This window comes from Cebus imitator, unplaced genomic scaffold (genome assembly GCF_001604975.1).
Source record: "Cebus imitator isolate Cc_AM_T3 unplaced genomic scaffold, Cebus_imitator-1.0 Scaffold25, whole genome shotgun sequence".
NCBI classification, from domain to species: domain Eukaryota; kingdom Metazoa; phylum Chordata; class Mammalia; order Primates; family Cebidae; genus Cebus; species Cebus imitator.
In genome coordinates, this window is record NW_016107340.1 from 6,651,603 (window position 1) to 6,672,058 (window position 20,456).

Consider the following 20,456-nt stretch of genomic DNA (forward strand, 5'->3'; position numbering starts at 1 on the left):
AAAAGGAACAATAGGCTGGACTTGGTGGCTCACACCCCTAATCCCAGCACTTTTGGAGGCTAAGTCAGGAGGATCACTTGAGCTCAGGAGTTTGAGAGCAGCCTGGACAAAATGGCAAAACCCCATCTCTACAAAAATTTTTTTAAATTAGCCAGGTGTGGTGGCATGCACCTGTAGTTCCAGCTTCTCAGGAGGCTGAGGTGGGAGGATCACCTGAGCCTGGTGAGGTAGAGGCTGTAGTGAACCGTGATTGTATCACTGCACTCCAGCTTGGGCAACAGAATGAGACTCTGTCTCAAAAACAAACAAAAAAACACACTCAAAAAAAGGGGAAAAAAATAGTTATGGGGGTACTTGCCTTAATAATAAAACTTAATATGAAGATACAACAAAACAGTATAGAACTGACATGAAAATAAACAGATGAGTGGAACACAAAGTCCAGACTAGATCCAAGTATATATGAGAATTTAACAGTCCAAACTAGAACCAAGTGTATATGAGAACTTAACAGATGTCAGAGGTGACCTTTCACTTCAGAGGGAAAGGGATGGTTTATTTAAATGGTGCTGGCATAATTGGCTTTCCATCTGGAAGAAAACAAAGTTAGACCCTACCTCATGCCATGTAATTAAAATAAATTCCAGATAGAGCAAAGGTTTGAATGTAAAAATGAACAAATGCTGAAAGAAAATTTAGACAGCTAACTAAATAAAAATTAAAAGTTTGACAACAAAAAATGAACTATTTTCTTCAAAAAAATCAAGCTGCAAATAACTTACAAAAGGTTTTCTCTATTCTGTATGTGATCACCATTTTGTTTTTTTCACCCTTGGTGCCATGTACAGAAGAGAATGCTCAAAGAATGCTTTCAAGTACTGCTGCTTATGTTGAAAGAAATCTTAATTATTTTGCTTAGGTCACATGAGTTCTTCCTTTCTGATACACCATGTGTAGTGCCAAGATAAATAGGAATAAAATATAAGAATAAAAGTTTAATACCATTGTGAGATTAAATTGTTATAACATAAGTCTCTACTTTCAAAGATGCTTTTCAGTTCTGGATTTGTAAGCTGTGAGTATATTCCAAAGGCAGTAGGCAGTATCCTTTCCATGTTTTATTTTGTTTTGATATTCCTAACGTCCTTCATTTCCAACTTTTTCTTCCTATATGTTCCTTCAAAAGTTTAACATTTTTAGTTTAACAATGAACTAAATATATACTACGGAATGACCACTAGAAGATTTATGGAAAATTAAAAAAATTTTTTTCAGAGAGTTCTGGAAGAGAATCAAGAACATTATCATATAGTTCAAAAGTTTCTTATCCTGGGAGACATTGATGGTAAGATATAGTTTTATTTTACTCTGTTGTGTTGTGTTTTGTTTTATTTTTTTCAGGGACAAAGTCTCACCCTGTCACCCAGACTGGAGTGCATTTGGCACAACCTCAGCTCACTGCAACCTCCATCTCCTGGGTTGATGCTATTCTCCAGTCTTAGCCTCCCGAATAGCCGGGATTACAGGTGCACACTGCCACGCCTGGCTAATTTTTCTATTTTTAGTAGAGATGGGGTTTCATTATGTTGGCCAGGCTGGTCTGCAACTCCTGACCTCAGATGATCCACCTGCCTCAGCCTCCCAAAGTGCTATGTATTATAGGCATGGGATTACCGACGTGAGTGACCACGCCCAGCCAGTTTTATTTTACTTTGTATGAGTTCTTCATTGTCTTACAATAATTTTTTTTAAGTTATCCAAACAATGCATATAACTTACCAGGTCTTGATAAATACTAACCTGTTTGAATGCAACTCTTTATGTCAGAGGTGACCTTTCGTGTCATTTGGTTTTTATAAAACAAAGTTTGGATTTTACCCAGACTCTGTTTAAGAGGGTGTAGAGTTATATCATGGCTATTAATAATGAGACAGTGACTTTATTTATTTGAGATGGAGTTTTGCTCTTGTTGTCCAGGCTGGAGTGCAATGTCATGATCTCAGCTCACCGCAACCTCAGCCTCCCAGGTTCAAGCGATTCTCCTGCTTCAGCCTCCTGAGTAGCTAGGATTACAGTCATGCACCACCATGCCTGGCCAATTTTTGTATTTTTAGTGGAGACAGGGTTTCTCCATGTTGGTCAGGTTGGTCTTGAACTGTTGACCACAGGTGATCCGCCCTCCTCGGCCTCCCAAAGTGCTGGGATTACAGGCGTGAGCCACCACGCCTGGCCAATACAGTGACTTCAAAGCACTGTAGGAGTGAAGTAAATGTTCCTGGTAATGTTTATTTTTTTCTTTTGATTTTATTCCTTTTGTTGAATCTTTGCTTTGATGGCTTGTAGGTTTGATGGATGAGTTTAGCAGATGGCTTTCCAAAAGCAGAAACAATCTACCTGGACACCTTCTTCGCTTTATGACTCACCTCATTTTGTTTTTCCGTACACTGGGACTACAGACCAAGGTATATAAAAAGGAACTATTCTTCTCTATAATATTGATGCTGTGTACCTAGGGTCAAGAAAACACTACTTTTGTTGTTGTTGTTTTCTAGAAATGGTGATAAGAAATCAAATGTCTTCCATATAGCCTTGTATAGTCACTCAACAGTAACTCACTCTCAGTGAGTGACCCTTTAGAGTTCTAGTGTGTGGCCACAGAATGCTGTTGGTTACCTGGTTTTTAATAAACTCATAACTTTATCCTTGTCTCTACCCACCTTTAAATCAACCAGCTAAGCTAACTAAACAAAGTGCTATGTGATTTTAAAACTTTGTTGGTTGTTTTGTTGCTTTTTTTCTAAAAAAAAAAAAATAGTAATAACATTTTGGTCAGAGCACATGTACAAAGTGAATGATAAAGTAATTGAAAGCTTGGGCTTTGGAGTAAGAGTCCTGAGTTTATACCCTTAGTCAGCAGCTTCTATCTGTGTAATTATGGGTAAATAAAACTTCCCTGGGTATTAATTTCTTCCTCTGTAAAATATGAATAATAGTAACTAGCCAAAAGGAGTTATGGTAAGGTTAAATCATGCGGTAGATGAACTGTGGTAAGCACTTAGCTTGGTGTATAGTTACTGCTCAATGGTAAACATTACGATTATTATTTAATAGCGGAATTTGTATTACAAATTTTATTACTCTTTCATATAAGCAGTTGTATTTATAATTATTATGTCTTTTTCCTATGAAGGAAGAAGTTTCTATTGAAGTTTTAAAGACATACATACAGGTAAACTTTGAGAACCTACAACCTGATTCTTTTTTACTATTTTAATGAAAACAAAAATCAGAATACTATTTTAATTCTCAATTATAAAAAAGCATCAGAATCCATAACAGATCTTTTAATTATCAGCACAGTTGACCCGTGAACAACGCCTGGATTAGGAAAACACCCCTCCCCCCTGCACAATCAAAAATTCACTCTAACTTTTAACTCCCCAAAAACTTAACTACTGATACCCTATTGCTGACCAGAAACCATACCAATAACATAAACACCCAATTAACACATTTTGTATGTTACACATATTATATACAGTCATCCCTCAGTATACTTGGGGGATTGGTTCCAGGACCCCCACATATAATAAAATCTGTGTATACTCATGTCCACAGTTGGCTCTGCACAACTTGCATGTGCAGAAAGTTGGCCTTCCATATTTGCAGATTTCACATCCAGATAATACTATATTTTCTATGTAAGTCGAGTTGAAAAATATTTGTGCATAAGTGGACCTGCACAGTTCAAACCCATGTTGTTCAAAGCTCAACTGTACTGTATTCTTATGATAATGTAAGCTAAAGAAAACATTACTAAGAAAATCATAAGGGCTAGGTGTGGTGGCTCATATCTGTAATCCCAACACTTTGGGAGGCAGAGCCTGGAGGATTGCTTGAGTCCAGAAGTTTGTGATCAGCTGGGCAACACAGGGAGATCCCTCTCTCTACTACAGAAAAATTATTTAAAATTAGCCAGGCATAGTGATTCATATCTGTAAACCCAGCTACTTGGGAGGCTGAGGGAGGAAGATTGAGTGAGCCCATAAGATGGAGGTTGCAGTGAACTATGATCTCACCACACTGCCCTCCAGCTGGGTGAGAGTGAGATCATCTCAAAAAAAAAAAAAAAAAAAAAAAAAAAAAAGGAACAATCAGGCCGGGCATGGTGGCTTGCACCTGTAATCCCAGCACTTTGGGAAGCCAAGGTGGGTGGATCACTTGAGTCCAGGAGTTCAAGACTAGCCTGGGCAACAGCGAGAACCTGTCTTTTTTTTAAAAAAAGGTTAAAAAATTAATAAATAACTTTTAAAAATTAAAAAATTAAGAAATAATAAAAATCGTAAGGAAGAGAAACTACATTTTTAGTACTATACTGTATCTGTTAATACTGTAAGTTTATGCTTTCTGTTTACAGGATGAATTGTCTGTCTGAAATGGACAAGTGATTCTCCTGCCTCAGCCTCTCGAGCAGCTGGGATTACAGGCATGTGCCACCATGCCTGGATAAATTTTGTATTTTTAGTAGAGATGGGGTTTTTGTCTTGTTCTCCAGGCTGGTCTCAAACTCTGGTCTCATGTGATCCGCCTGCCTCAGCCTCTCAAAGTTCTGGGATTCCAGGTGTGAGCTACCAGGCCCGGCCTCAAGTAATACTTCTGCCTCAGCCTCCCAAAGTGCTGGAATTACAGGCACAAGCCACCATACCCAGCCAATTTTTCAATATATTTATTTAAAAAAATCCACATATGAGTGAATCCACACAGTTCAAACCTATGCTGTTTAAGAGCCAACTGCACTCACTTTTTAGAATTTAAAATTATTCTGAGCTGGACACAGGGGCCCATGCCAGTAATCCCAGCACTTCAGGAGGCCAAGGTGGGCAGATCACTTGAGCCCAGGAGTTTGAGACCAGCCTGGGCAGCATAGTGAAAAGCCATCTCTACTAAAAAAATACAAAAAATCAGCAGGGCATGGTGGCATGTGCCTGTAGTCCCACCTATTTGGGAGGCTAAGGTGGGAGGATCACCTGAACCCAGGACACAGAGGTTTCAGTGAACCATGATCGTGCCACTACACCCCAGCCTGGGTGACAAGAGTGAGACCCTGTCTCAAATAAATAAATATAAAATGAAATTATGTTTAGCAACACAATCCATATGTGTATGAACCTCTCCTTAATATATTTGAGATTTTGAAGTAAACTTTTTTATTACTGACATACTTTGATCTTTTCCTGTGTTTTAGCTTTTAATAAGTGAGAAACATACAAATCTCATAGCATTTTATACCTGTCATTTGCCTCAAGACCTAGCTGTTGCCCAATATGCTTTATTTTTGGAAAGTGTTACAGAATTTGAGCAGCGCCATCATTGCTTGGAGTTGGCTAAAGAAGCAGGTAAAAATGGTTGAAAACTTTGTCTATTGACATTTGTAGGCAAATACTTATTTTGGCTGTAGTAATATTTGTCCTAGTTTTAAATCTTATTTCTCTTTAGGGGAAAACAGTAATAAAATTTTCAGGGAATTTCTGTTTTAGGACTAATGTTACTTACGCGGTAACTCATGTAAAATATCTTTTAATTTTGGCATTTTCTTTTATATAAATATCTTTCATATTTTACATATTTCATTTTTAAGGAATTGTTCCAAATTTACCAAATCATTGTGACTGTTTAGAGAATATTAGTATCAATGATTAATCTTTGTTTTTTGTCTCTTCAAAAAATAATTTAGATTTGGATGTTGCAACAATAACAAAAACTGTAGTTGAGAATATTCGAAAGAAAGATAATGGTGAATTTAGTCATCATGACCTGGCCCCAGCCCTAGATACTGGCACTACTGAGGTAATTTAGGATGGGGGGAAAAGGTGTTGTATAACTTCTAATAATCTTTTATGTTATTCCTTGGTGAATTTCTCCCTTTGTAAAAGAAATTCTGTTAGTTTTTCTTTTTTAAGAATGTTTCTTTGATAGTTCAGACATGTTAAATTATAAAAATTGGCAGCAAATTTTAAGTCTTATGTAAAGGATTACTTAGAGTATGTTAAAGGAAGCTTCTTTAATAGAAAAAAAAATCTCAGCTTTGGTTTGTTGCTCATCAGGTTATTTTAAATACTTGTTAATCACTAACTTATGTAGCGTGCTTACTCATATTTTCAGAAAGAAATAGAAAGTTATATCTAAGAAAACTATATTTTAGAGTAACATTTAAAGGAATCACACGGTTAAGTTGGTGAGACATACAATATATAATTTCAAATTAATAATCCAGTAAATTTTTTCTATAATTTATTTTTATTTATTTATTTATTTTGAGGCAAGGTCTGGCTCTGTTACCAAGGCTGGAGTGCAGTGCTGCTATCTTGGCTCACTACAACCTTTGCCTTCCAGACTCAAGCCATCTTCCCACAGTCTCCCGAATAGCTGGGACTACAGGCATGTGCCACCATGCCCAGCTAATTTTTTATGTTTTTTGTAGAGACAGAGTTTTGCTATGTTGCCCAGGCTGGTCTTGAACTCGTGAGCTCAAGGGATCTGCTTGCCTCGGCCTCCCAAAATGCTAGGATTACAGGTGTGAGCCACCGTATGTGGCAGTATTTTCTATAATTTAATAGAGAGCTGCTAAATATGAAAATACACTAAGAAAAGTTAGATGTTATCATTTCATATAACTTGAGGGAAAATGATGTTTACTGCAAGTACAGGTGCAAGTTAATTCTACTAATTTGTAGAATATCTTTTTTAAAAAACCTGATGTTCTTTTTTTTTTTTTCCCCTTTAATCAATAGGAGGATCGTTTAAAAATTGATGTAATTGACTGGTTGGTATTTGACCCAGCACAGAGAGCAGAAGCACTGAAACAAGGCAATGCAATTATGAGAAAATTCTTGGGTATGCTATATTTTTATGCAGCTTCAAACTCCTGGGCTCCATTCATTTTCCTACCTCAGCCTCCCAAGTAGCTGGGACTATAGGCGCCTACCACCACACCCACCTACTTTTTTAAAAAAAGTTTGTAGAGATGGTGTCTCCCTATATTGCCTAGGCAGGTCTCAAACTCCTGGTCTCAAGCAATCCTCCCACCTCAGCCTCCTTAAGTGCTGGAATTATACAAATGAGCCACCATACCTAGCCTTTTATTCTTTTTTTAAAAAAGTTTTTGTTCAAATTTACAAGAAAAAAAACAACCCCACCAAAAAGTGGGCAAAGGATATGAACAGACACTTTTCAACAGAAGACATTTATGCAGCCAACAAACATATGAAAAAAATCTTATCATCACTGGTCACTACAGAAATGCAAATCAAAACCACATTGAGATACCATCTCATGCGAATTAGAATGGCGATCATTAAAAAATCAGGAGACAACAGATGCTGGAGAGGATGTGGAAAAATAGGAATACTGTTGGTGGGAATGTAAATTAGTTCAACCATTGTGGAAGCCAGTGTGGCAATTCCTCAAGGATCTGGGAATAGAAATATCATTTGACCCAGCAATCCCATTACTGGGTATATACCCAAAGGATTATAAATCATTCTATTATAAAGACACATGCACACATATGTTTTTTGCAGCACTGTTTACGGTAGCAAAGACTTGGAACCAACCCAAATACCCATCAGCGATAGACTGGATAAAGAAAATGTGGCACATATACACCAGGGAATATTATGCAGCCACAAAAAAGGATGAGTCATGTTCTTTGCAGGAACACGGATAAAGCTAGAAACTATCATTCTCAGCAAACTGACACAAGAACAGGAAACCAAACACTGCATGTTCTCACTCATAAGTGGGTGTTGAAAAGTGAGGACAAATGGACGCAGGGAGGGGAACATCACACACTGGGGCCTGTTGGTGAGTTGGGGGCTAAGGGAGGGATAGCAGGGGGTAAGAGGATGAAAAGAAAACCAAAAAAAAAAAAAGAAAGAAAGAAAAAAATAGTATTATTTGAAAGTATTTAGAATATTTGTTGAAGTACTTAAAATTTAGATTACTGGTACTACATGATACTAGTCTTATGCAATTTGCTTTTTTAATTTGACAAGTTTTTAAAGATTTATTCATATTTATATATAGGTGATAGATCTACTTTATTCAGTGTTACTTTCTGCTGCTGCATAAAGTTTTGTTATAGAAATAAGCCAAGGTTTATTGATTCATGCTCTTAGTAGTGAATGATTAAGTTGTTTCTAATATCTTACATTACAAACAATGCTACAATAAATAATTTTGTTCATGTCTCCTTGAAAAAAAAAACTTTTTGTTCAAATTCATGTATTTTTAAATTTTGGGGGTGGGGTTTGTTTTGGTCCTTCCGCTAGGGAGGAGAAAACCAGCTACTCTTTATCAAACCTGGTATTATGAAACAAAACGTATTTTAATGGTGAATTTTCATTGTCCTAATCAATTTTGCAAATAATAATAATCAGACTTTGAAAAATGTAATTGCTTTCTTTAAGACATAGAAGTATGTAAAAGTAACTGTATTTGATGTATCCTTTTGTGTTGGTATCACATTGAGATAGGAAAAAGCCAGTCTGTTAGGTAGAAAGATCACCAAGACCTTTAACAGAGTGCCTTAGGCCCTGAAATAGTTATAGGTCACTGTAAAAGTTGTAAACCAGTGATTTGACTCTTTTAGAAACCATTACACAGAAGCCCATAGGTCTTCAAAATTGTGTATCTTTTTTTCACAGCATCAAAAAAGCACGAAGCTGCAAAAGAAGTATTTGTGAAAATTCCTCAGGATTCTATAGCAGAAATCTATAATCAGTGGGAGGAACAAGGAATGGAAAGTCCACTTCCTGCTGAAGATGATAATGCTATCAGAGAACATTTGTGCATCAGAGCTTATTTGGTGAGACTGTAAAGAAAGCCACAGATGTGCTTCGTGATGATTTTTCTGATTCATTCTCAGAGTTTGAACTTTTTTCTAGAAGTGGTGTTGATGCATCTTACCTCTCTTGTGACTATAGTGCGGACTCATCCACAGGGGGTCTGACATCGTGACCTTGTCTTCATTAGCATGATTTTCTAATCAATGTTAACCAACCAGGATCATCTCACATGGTAGATAGTGTCTATGATGTCCAGAAGTTATGTTTTCTTAAGATTTTATAAAAGCTTGTCTCAGCTTAAAATTTCTGCTTTTATCAATAACTGAGAAAAAGCAAGATGTTGTAGGTTTGTTATGACTAAAATAACAGCATACTCATTCAAAATTCATTCAAGGCCAGGTATGGTGACTCAGGCCTATAATCCCAACACTTTGGGATGCCAAGGCAGAATATTTGAGCCTAGGAGTTCAAGACTGGCCTGAGCAACATAGTGAGACACCCCTCCACACACATCTCTACAAAAAAAATAAAAACAGAATTAGCCAGGTATGGTAGCATGTACTTGTAGTCCCAGCGACTTGAGAGGCTGAGGTGGGAGGTTCGCTTGAGCCCAGGAAGTTGAGACTTTAGTGAACGGAGATCATGCCTTGTCTTCATCAGATCATGCACTCCAGCCTGGATGACAGAGCAAGGCCCTGTCTCAGAAACAAACAAACAAAAAAATTTTTATTCAATAAATAATTACGTAATTATAGTGGGTTAGGTAGTAGGGCCAAATCTGTGGATAACACCCTATCCTTGCCTTCTAAAAGCTAATAGGCTAGTTAGGAAGACAAGTACACATGCATATGTTATGGGGTGATAAATGTAAAGATAATATGTGATCAGGGTGCTGAGATTGGAGAATATGCCAGAAAACACAATATATATACCTTGCTGTTGTTTGTCATTTGACAAAATATTTATTCATGGTATGACCTTTTTGTATGCAAAAAATAAATATTAAACAGTTTTATTTCTTGATGCTGCAAAATTATTTCTAAGAATCAAATGTTAAAAATTTTGATGAAACAAAAGTGAAACCTTTGGTTATGTTTTGGGTTTTTTTATTTTACATTTTAGGAAGCCCATGAAACCTTTAATGAGTGGTTTAAGCACATGAGTTCAGTTCCACAAAAACCTACTTTGATACCTCAACCAACTTTTACTGAGAAAGTGGCTCATGAACACAAAGAAAAGAAATATGAAGTAAGTTACATATGGATCTGGGATGTACCTACTGCATCTTATAACTGTTATATATTTAAAGAGATCATTTCTTTAGCAACTATCTTTCTATCATAATAATCTTCCTGTTAATGTCCTGCTTTGGAAGAAGCAATCTGTTTAGTTACTTTTCTGTAGGTAATTAACCAAACATGAAAAATGCCTTCAGGTGACATAAATATTTATTTACAAAGTTAACCTTATTCAGCATTTTATTTAATTGCAGCCTGTTGATACTTATTTTTATATTTGGCAGACTTAAATGTCAACTCTTGAGAATGATATTTTATATGTATATCCCTGTCTGTACTTTACAAATACATTATTTATTGGGTTTTATCCATTATAGGCCTGCCTTATGTTTGTTTTGCAGATGGATTTTGGTATTTGGAAAGGGCATTTAGAAGCCCTAACTGCTGATGTGAAGGAGAAAATGTATAACGTCTTGTTGTTTGTTGATGGAGGGTGGCTGGTGGATGTTAGAGAGGTAAGCTGTGTGCATTGTTTATAGCCAGAAACCAAAACACTCACCATGTCTTTCTCTTTAAATGCTCTGTCTCTAAATAGGAGCATCTACAGATTTTATATAATTGTAGATATAGCTAAATCCCATATTTTAAGCTAAGCCGAAAATACTAGCTAGGGAATGGGAATATTTGATTCTTGGATAAACTATTAGTTCACATTTACTATGTTTACACAGGATACAAAAATCTAATTAAAAAAAATCCGGACCTAAATATTTATTATACATGTATGTGACTCAATTAACAGATATGAAGATAACTTGAGTAGTATCAGTAAGGGATGCTAAGGCAGGGGCTCTCACCTCTGGGCTGTCCATTTTAATGACCTGGCAAACTTTTTAAAAACACTGCTGGGTTCCACTCCCAGAGATTCTGGTATAATTGGTCTGAGGTAGGGCTGGGGTTTGTTTTTTTTTAATCACCTGGAGTTATTTAATAAAATATACAGCCTGTGTCAAGAACCAGTTACAGAAGTATTAAGTGCCATAAGAAAAGCACAGGTTTTTATGCTGATTCTCTTGAAGATAAAATTTTAATGTTGCAAAATGCTAATTAAGTGATACTTAAACTTTGAAAAGACTTCAGTGCTTTATTTGTACATAAATCTTTGCTACTCTAATTATTATTTAATCTAAGTAGATCAGGTAGTGAAAGCCACAAAATAGTCTGGGGTCTCATAAAAATGGAGCCAACTGTGGTGGCTCATGCCTATACTCCTAGCACTTTGGGAGGCTGAGGCAGGTGGATCACCTGAGGTCAGAAGCTTGAGACCAGCCTGGACAACAGGGCAAAACTCCGTTTCTACTAAAAATTCAGGAAAATTAGCCAGGTGTGGTGGTGCATGCCTGTAGTCCCAGCTATTAGGGAGGCTGAGGCAGGAGAATGGCTTGAACCCCCCAGGAGGCAGAGGTTGCAGTGAGCTGAGATTGTGCCACTGCACTTCAGCCAAGGTGACAGGGCAAAACCTTGTCTCAAAAAAAAAAAAAATAAAGTTTAGCTGGAAGGCAATGAATGATACCATTTTATTTCATCAAGAGTTTTAAAATCAATATTTGATCTTAATTATTTCTTTAAAACTAATCCAGAAAAGAGATTTTTTGAACAATTAAATAATTAATAATGATATTTTAATCACCTTTGTTGAGTCAAGCCCCATACTCTCATATATTCGATGACGCAGGGCACCATTCAAGGCTCCTGCTAACACATGTCACTTGTATGTGAATTAGAAAATTGTAATTTTGTCTGGCTGCAGTGGCTCACCCCTGTAATCCCAGCAGTTTGGGAGGCCAAGGCAGGTGGATCATATGAGGCCAGGAATTAGAGACCAGCCTGGCCAATATGGTGAAACCCCATCGCTACTAAAAATATTAAAAACTAGCCAGGTGTGGTGGCTCGTGCCTGTAATCCCAGCTAATAGGGAGGCTGAGGCGGGAGAATCCACTGAACCTGGAGGCAGAGGTTTCATTGAGCTGAGATTGTGCCACTGCACTCCAGCCTGGGTGACAGAGGGAGACTCTGTCTCAAAAAAAAAAAAAAATTGTAATTCCCTTCCCTCACACAGATAGGTTCCATGGCCAGTCCACACAACATGTAGAACAGAGCACAGGCTAGATTTCAGCCCCACTAACTTGCTTAGCCAGCCACCCTTGTGCAAGGCACCGCTGTATGCAATAGCCCTAGCATTATGCAGTGTTTTTGTATAGCTACGCCTCAAGTTTTTAAATAACTGTAGAATAGTCCCCTTAGTGTTAGGGCTGGTAGCACAGAGGAATGTCAGGGAGAATAGAGCAGGCAGCTCATCTTTACCTACCTTTCACCACCTCCATTACCTCTGCCTCTAGCATAAGCCTCCACTGTCTTCCCTGGCTTCTCATTGTTCTTTATACAGTCTGTTCCTTATACAGATGTACTAGTGAACCTTTTAGAATGAAATATATGCAACCGTCCTACCCAGAACTTTCTGATGCCTTCTTATTACACTTGGAATAAAATCCATCTTTCTTTTCCTAATGTGCAAAGAGTATACATACTTTTTAAAAAAAAAAAAAAAAAAACTAACCCCCTAATCTTGTGTCCTGTTCTCCCCTCACTATATTCTAGCCTTCTGGGCCTCTTCACTGGTTCCCCTCTGCCTAGAATGCTCCTTCGCCAAGATATCTGCATGGAGACTTTATACTTCTTTTAGCAGTCTGCTCAAATGCCATCTCCCTCAAGAACCTCTCCCCAACCCAGCCACCCTATTTAAAATAGCATGTGTACACGTATATATATACACACACTCCTGTCCCTTTTAATCTCCATATCCTACATTAGTTTTTTTCATAGCACTTAGCACAATCTTATATAATACATATTAGTTTATTTGGTTTTTGTATGTCTACCTTCATTAGAATATAACCGTAATGAAGGGAGTAACCTTGTTTTCTTTATTTCTTTGACTCTGGCACTTAAAGTAATGCTGAGCAAATGGGAGGCTTTCAATGATATTTGGTAAATGAATGATATTGCATTACTGAGGTGAATGTACTGTCTTCATATTAGGAATAGCTATAATATTGGCCGGGCGCATTGGCTCTCGCCTATAATCCTAGCACTTTGGGAGGCCCAGGTGGGTGGATCACCTGAAGTCAGGAGTTCAAGACCAGCCTGGCCATCATGGTGAAACCTCATCTTAAAAAAATAAAAATAAAAATAGTAAAATAAGGAATAGCAATAATATCAGTACCAATCAACTCTTGCTATCAACACATATTAGGTAATGAGTTTTGCTCACACATAAGGCACTGTATATTCCTAGTGGAAATAATCTTTCTGTTTTACATATTTATGGGATATTTCAAAGCTTTTTTTCATTCAGATGAGAAAAATGTCTTTGGTTGTAGCAGAGCTATTTATTTGCTTTTCCTTGTGGCAAATTGCTGGGTATGTCAGCCATTACCCTGAATGGTTGCTGGCAGCCCACCTGCTAGTATAGGAATTCATTATAATTAGCAGAAGAGATCAACTGCAGCACACTCTGATACTGTGGCAGCAACAGGAAAAGCAAGTCAGGATCCATCGTATAAGATGAGAAAGTAACCTGCTGCTACTTTCAAGCAACAGGGAGTCAGGAGCCAGGGGCACCTAGCCTCTTTAACACAGAAAGATTACATTGAAGCACAAATGAAAGGTCCAGAAAGAAGCAGTTCTTATTCTTATTGGGTTCTAGGTTGGGATCACTAATACAAATTTACGTAAAACCTTGAGGTATTTTAAATCCACCTCTGGGCCAGGCTTAGTGGCTCACGCCTGTAATCCAAGCACTTTGGAGGCCAAGGTGGGAGGATCACCTAAGGTCAGGAGTTTAAGACCAGCCTGACCAACATGGTGAAACCCCATTAAAAAAAAAAAAAAAAGAAAGAAATCCACCTCTGAACGTAGCCAGTATCTATTTGAGAACAGAAATAAAGGTGTTTTCCCATATAAAGAAGCACTTTAATACTTGCTCGTATGTATTTATGCTTCAAACAGGACCAAAATATTGGTAGTAATTTTTCCTATGTGTGGAAAACTGACCTAAATTAGGCCAAATTAGTATAATTACTCCTTGGTATAATTACCATATTTTCTTATTGATTAACCCCTCCACTTATATCTCCATTTGAAAAATGCTTTCGCATTTTAATATAGCCTCTCACTTGAAGATATTTTTAGATATTTTATTAGGCTTTTCAAAGAAGCAATTATTATTTTAGCTCGTCCTTTCTTTTTTTTTCCTGCATTAGTGCTATTGATTTCCTTTCTATTTTTAAGATTATTTCAGAAGTTGTATGTGTCATTCCTGTAGTCTCAGCACTTTGGGAGGCTGAGCCAGGAGGATCACTCGAGCCCAAGAATTTGATTACAACTTGGGCAACATAGGGAGACCCCAACTCTACAAATAATAAAAAAAGAATTAGCCGGGCATGGTGGCACATGCCCGTGGTTCTTAGCTACTTGGTAGGCTGAGGTAGGAGGGTTGCTTGAGCCCAGAGGTCAAGGCTTCAGGGAGCCATGATTGCACCACTGCATTTCAGACTGGGTAACAGAGCGAGACTGTCTCAAAAAAGAAGAAAAACGAAATAAAAGAAAAGAAAAAAATTATGTGGTTGGGTACTTTTTAATTATTTTAATTTTCAAATTTGTTGTAAGTAAATGTAGTGGGCATAAGACATTTACCCTTTTTTCTGTACTTTTACTCTTCACATAGATTTGAAGAAAGATCCATGTATGTATAAAGGAATCCCAACTGTTTTTCCTACATTTTTCCTCATATATATGTTTTGACTCATTAATTGTATTATTCAAATCTATAGGTTCTGTTTTTGTTTTTAAAAATTAAAAAAGGAAATCATAAATTCCATTTTCCTTGTTTATAAACAAAGTAGTCTGCAATGAAGTTGACCCTTCCTGCGTGCCCCTCCCCACATCCTCTTTTTCCCAGTAGCAGTGATTGCTGTCAGTCTGGTGTGTCCTCTCAGACCTCCTTAGAGCTGTCTTTATGTGTCTGTGTAAACATCCAAGGGAGTGGTGATTGTTTTCTGTTCTGATTTTTGCTCTAATGGTATTCAGTTTCTAACTCATTCTTTTTATGCATGTTTTTATTCAGGATGTAGTAAGTTTATTAGAAATACAAATTCAGAAGCATTTTATTTTCACTCATACCTCTGACCTCACTGTAGTCTACTTTGTTCATCTTCATACTTTTTTGCTGTTAAATCTTGTCTACCAATTACATTTTGGGTTTGATTCAGCACTTAGCTTTTCTATTTATAAGGATCTTTAGCTTAAATTGTTAAAAGGATTTATCGATGTCTGTCTGTAGGATGCTGAAGAAGACCATGAAAGAACACATCAAATGGTTTTACTGAGAAAGCTTTGTCTGCCAATGTTGTGTTTTCTGCTTCATACAATATTGCATAGTACTGGTCAGTATCAGGAATGTCTACAGTTAGCAGATATGGTATCCTCTGAGCGCCACAAACTATATCTGGTAAGTTCCAGAGCATTGTAGTTTTAAATTTTAATGATTTTATATACTCTGTAGTAATATTTAATTTGGTGAAGATGTATGTACATTTGTAGTTGTTCTTGAATTTTCTTAAAGTAATAGTCCAGTTTTAATGTTTGTGCTTTTTTCCCAAAACGTGTATATATTTGTAAGCAGTTAGAAATATATAGACTGACTCTGAGAAATAGCCTTGAAATTCCAGAACCACTCTAATTTGCTAGCCTCTGGCTACATAATTCTTAAAGAGGAATTTCTTCTTATATGAAGCTAATCAGATTGATTAGGTAATTATGTTCATACGTGTCGTTCTCATTCTTATTTCTCTTTTTAAAAATCAGGTGTTTTCTAAGGAAGAGCTAAGGAAGTTGCTGCAGAAGCTAAGAGAGTCCTCTCTAATGCTCCTAGACCAGGGACTTGACCCATTAGGTTACGAAATTCAGTTATAGTTGATCTACTCTTTGTAATCTCACTGATTTTCGTGATAAATGACGTTTTTAATAAAATATACCTGTTATTAGTAATTTTTTCTTTTGCACCATGTAAAATTTAGACATTTGAATTTTGTACTTTTCGGAATATTATGGTGACACTTTGAAAATGTAATGTATGTATATCAGTGTTTGTGCTTATTAATAAAACTATATAAAAATTAAAATTTTCTGTTTTTACAAATTCCAGGATTGTCTCTATATCATGTAATATGAAAATTAAATTTCCTATTCTACTTTTTTCTGTAAGTATTCTGACATTTTAAAATCATAAAGATTATGGAAATATTTATTTTTAAGCCACATACATGATTTTTTATTTATCATAAAATTTAGTATTTTTTGAATATTAGAATTAAGAAGATGACTATAACAAGAATGTTTTCTAATATAACATGCTATTATTATTTTAGTTATTTTGAAGACATTTCTAGTTTAGCTTTCATTTAGCAAACTTCCTATCAAAATAAGAGCATATAAAGACTTAGTGTAGTACCTGGCACACAAGTAAGCCTGGAATACATTGGGGATTACAAATCCAGCTCTTCTAGTAGAGGAAATACCGTAAGTACATTTAAAAGGTGTCATTAAGAAATGAGAGTAGTGGCCGGGCGAGGTGGCTCACTTCTGTAATCCCAGCACTTTGAGAGGCCGAGGTGGGCAGATCACCTGTCATCAGGAGTTTGAGACTAGCCTGGCCAACGTGGCAAAACCCCATTTCTACTGAAAAAAAAAAAAAAATTAGCCAGGCATGGTGGCAGGCACCTGTAATCCCAGCTACCCAGGGGAGGCTGAGGCATGAGAATCACTTGAACCTGGGAGGCAGAGGATGCAGTGAGCCGAAATCACGCCACTACACTCCAGCATTGGGGATAGAGTGAGACACTGTCTACAACAAAAAAAGTACAAATAGTCTGAGCAGGAAGACACTTATCTCCAACTGAAAGGACTCTCAGGAAGTAGTAGTGGGTTGGGGTTTGAGCAGTGCACTGAATTTGCAAAGCAAAGAGAGGCATAAGAAGGATGAGGCTCTATAGATTAAGAAATCAGTATGAGCAAGACCTAGAAATGATAAGTGCTGGGCATTTTTATGAACCAACAAATATACCAAATAGGCTAGAGTGTAGGGCTTATAAACAGGAGACAAAAGAATGTGACTCTAATAGAAAACACCAATTCCCTAAACTGGCTAATCATCTAAGGAATTTATTGAATATGTATTTATAGATGCCACTCCTAGAGACAGCTGGCTTGGGAAGCCTGAGATGGGATCATAGAATTTGTTCAACTCTACGTGCTTTTGGTGTTTTTCTTTTCTTTTCTTTTTTTTTTTTTTGAGATGGAGTTTTACTCCTGTTGCACAGGCTGGAGTGCAATGGCACAATCTCGGCTCACTGCAACCTCTGCCTCCTGAGTTCAAGCAATTCTCCTGTCTCTGCCTCGTGAGTAGCTGGGATTACAGGCATGTACTACCACCATGCCTGGCTAATTTTGTATTTTTAGTAGAGATGGGGTTTTTCCATGTTGGTCAGGCTGGTCTAAAACTCCTGACCTCAGGTGATCTGCCCGCCTCAGCCTCCCCAAGTGCTGAGATTACAGGTGTGAGCCACCAAGCCCAGCCTGTTGTTGTTTCTCTAAAGAATCCGTCTTGTCTTCCTGTTTCCTTTATTCTTACTGACATGCAAATGATCTTTATAGCTCATGCAGTCCTATAATCATGATTGTTGCTATGCTGCTTTGCAAAAAATAATAACAAACAAAATCATACCGGAACAAATACAGACTAGATTTTGGGGGAAGGAAGAGGAAATAAGTGAGTCTTAAAAGTAATTTTGTTACTTGCAACAAACTATATATAGAGAAACTTTGTACAACCTAGGGTGACTATTTCCAAAGACTGTCACCTATTTATTGAACCACAGTGGAAAACTACGTAGCTTAAATGAGAAGGAATATTGTATGCTTCTATGTAAATGGACAAGGTCTGTCATCTATTTAGGAACTTGTTTTGCATGCCCCCCACTCTATCCATCTTTTGTTTTGCTTTGTTTTTTGAATGTACTTTAAAAAACAACCAAGGTTGTGGAATTCTACAACTAAGGTTGTAGAATTACAAAATTATTTCAATTTTAGACTCTTAATTAGGATGCCCTCAAATGGACTTTATTATTTACTTATTTATTTATTTATTTATTTATTTTTGAGACAGGCTCTTGCTCATCTCCCAGGCTGGAGTGCAGTGGCATGATCTTATCTCACTGCAACCTCTGCCTCCTGGGTTCAAGCAATTTTCCTGCCTCAGCCTCCCTAGTAGCTGGGATTACAGGCGCTTGCCACCACGCCTGGCTAATTTTTGTATTTTTACTAGAGAAGGGGTTTCACCATGTTGGCCAGGCTGGTCTCAAACTCCTCACCTCAAGTGATCCACCTGCCTTGATCTCCTAAAGTGCTGGGCGCATTCGGCCAAATGGAGTTATTTGAGTCCTTAGGGAGTCAGTGTATGTGTTGCTGTTTATGTAAATACAGTTCAGCTGGGGCCCCAAGAGTGCCAATGTACTCCTCACAATTCCCAGATGCCTCTGTCTTCCTGAATACCAGAAGTGGTGGGCACCTGAGTGGGAAATTTCAGGCAACTTAATTTAGTTCATCAGTGCCTACTCTATTGAAGAACTGGGTTTTCATTCTAGAGAAGAAACTCAGGGAAGGGCCTGTTTCCCATCACAGGTTCACGTAATGATTTTTTTTTTTTTTTTTTTTTTTGAGACAGAGCCTTGCTCTGTCCCTAGGCTGAAGTGCAGTGGCGCAATCTTGGCTCACTGCAACCTCTGCCTCCCGGGTTCAAGCAATTCCCCTGCCTCAGCCTCCCGACATACTGATTTTTGAAAACTTTTCTTGGCGTGACTTATGCCGAGGAATTATGAGGACTTTTCCCCGAGTACTGCATGAAGGCTTTGAAGTTGGAACAGGCATGAACGTTTTAATTTCCCTGCCTCATTTATTTAATTTAGAAATGGGGGTCTCACTATGTTCCCCAGCCTCGCTTCCAGCTCCTGGGCTCAAGCAATCCTCCCACGTCAGTCTCAAATAGCTGGCACTAAAGGCCCATGCCACCATGCCCTGCTTCCTCAATCATTTTAAATTTTTGTATCACGGTCTTTCTTTTTATGACTGCTGAATTAATCCTAGAGTCTGTCTTAAAACTAAGAATTGACATATTGATAGGAAGAACTGGACATTCAAGATGTTTTAGTGATTCCTTTTTCCCCACTACTCTTGTTGCCCAGGCTGGAGTGCAATGGTGTGATCTCGGCTCACTGCAACCTCCGCTTCTTGGGATCAAGCAATTCTGCCTCAGCCTCCCGAGTAGCTGGGATTACAGGCATGTGCCACCACACCCAGCTAATTTTTGGTATTTTTAATAGAGATGGGGTTTCTCCATGTTGGTCAGGCTGGTCTCAAACTCCCAACCTCAGGTGATCTCCCTGCCTCGGCTTCCCAAAATGTTGGGATTACAGGCGTGAGCCATCGCCCCCGGCCTTTGTGATTCCTTTTTTAAAATCCCCTTTTGTACCTGTAGTATCTACAATATATAATCTTGCTCTATTCGACTTAAGGAGGAAGGAGAAAGGAAGAACCTGACTTCTGTCTGAAAGGACCTTATTGCAATGTCGATCAAGACTGTTACTTAAAGTTTTATCTCTTAATCATTGCGCCTGACTTTACGATCCAAAACATCTATGTATGCACCCCTAGAGACAGCTGTATATATATATACAGTTATGCCAAGTTGTGCATTTCTTTCTGGAATTGTAAGTGAACACAATAATTGCACGTTTATAATGTCAAGGGGACATCTTTACAGAGAACACATTTTCTCACTGTTGAGCTAATGCTTTGTGAATGTATGATCTAAGGAGAAACCCTTGCAGTTGTACCCGATGATGCTGTCTGTTGGAAAGTGAATTTTTAATCTTTTTACAACAATAAAAAATAAAATGAAAATATGTTTTCAGTAAATTCTTTTCCCTCTCTGGCGAGGACTAAATTTGCTTAGCATTCAACAAGGAAAATTGGCCAAAGTGTCTGCACAGCCAGAGAGAAGTCGTCTAGCAAATCGAGTCAATGACACACAGGAAACAAACGTCAAGAAAGGGGCTCTAGATTGGCCGAGTCAGGTAGGCATTAGGTGACCAGGAGGGTCGGGGACACAAAGGATGAGACACAAAGACGCAGCGTCGCGCGCCCAGGGCCCAGCGCGCCTGCGCAAGGTAACAGTCGCTCAGCCCGCGGCTCGAGG

The 20,456-nt window shown here is 37.8% G+C and overlaps 1 protein-coding gene across 1 annotated transcript in view; it reads left to right on the plus strand.

Annotated features, from left to right (window-relative positions):
- Positions 1-16,343, plus strand: part of NUP107 (nucleoporin 107) — a 59,065-nt gene extending 42,722 nt beyond the window's left edge. The window contains exons 18-28 of the mRNA XM_017522813.1: positions 1,276-1,345; positions 2,344-2,462; positions 3,191-3,229; positions 5,246-5,396; positions 5,735-5,847; positions 6,792-6,894; positions 8,706-8,866; positions 9,969-10,094; positions 10,486-10,599; positions 15,486-15,653; positions 16,010-16,343. Coding sequence (XP_017378302.1) covers positions 1,276-1,345; positions 2,344-2,462; positions 3,191-3,229; positions 5,246-5,396; positions 5,735-5,847; positions 6,792-6,894; positions 8,706-8,866; positions 9,969-10,094; positions 10,486-10,599; positions 15,486-15,653; positions 16,010-16,117 — 1,272 coding nt within the window. The 3' untranslated portion in view covers positions 16,118-16,343. The remainder of the gene's footprint in view (positions 1-1,275; positions 1,346-2,343; positions 2,463-3,190; positions 3,230-5,245; positions 5,397-5,734; positions 5,848-6,791; positions 6,895-8,705; positions 8,867-9,968; positions 10,095-10,485; positions 10,600-15,485; positions 15,654-16,009) is intronic.
- The last annotated feature ends 4,113 nt before the right edge of the window (positions 16,344-20,456 follow it).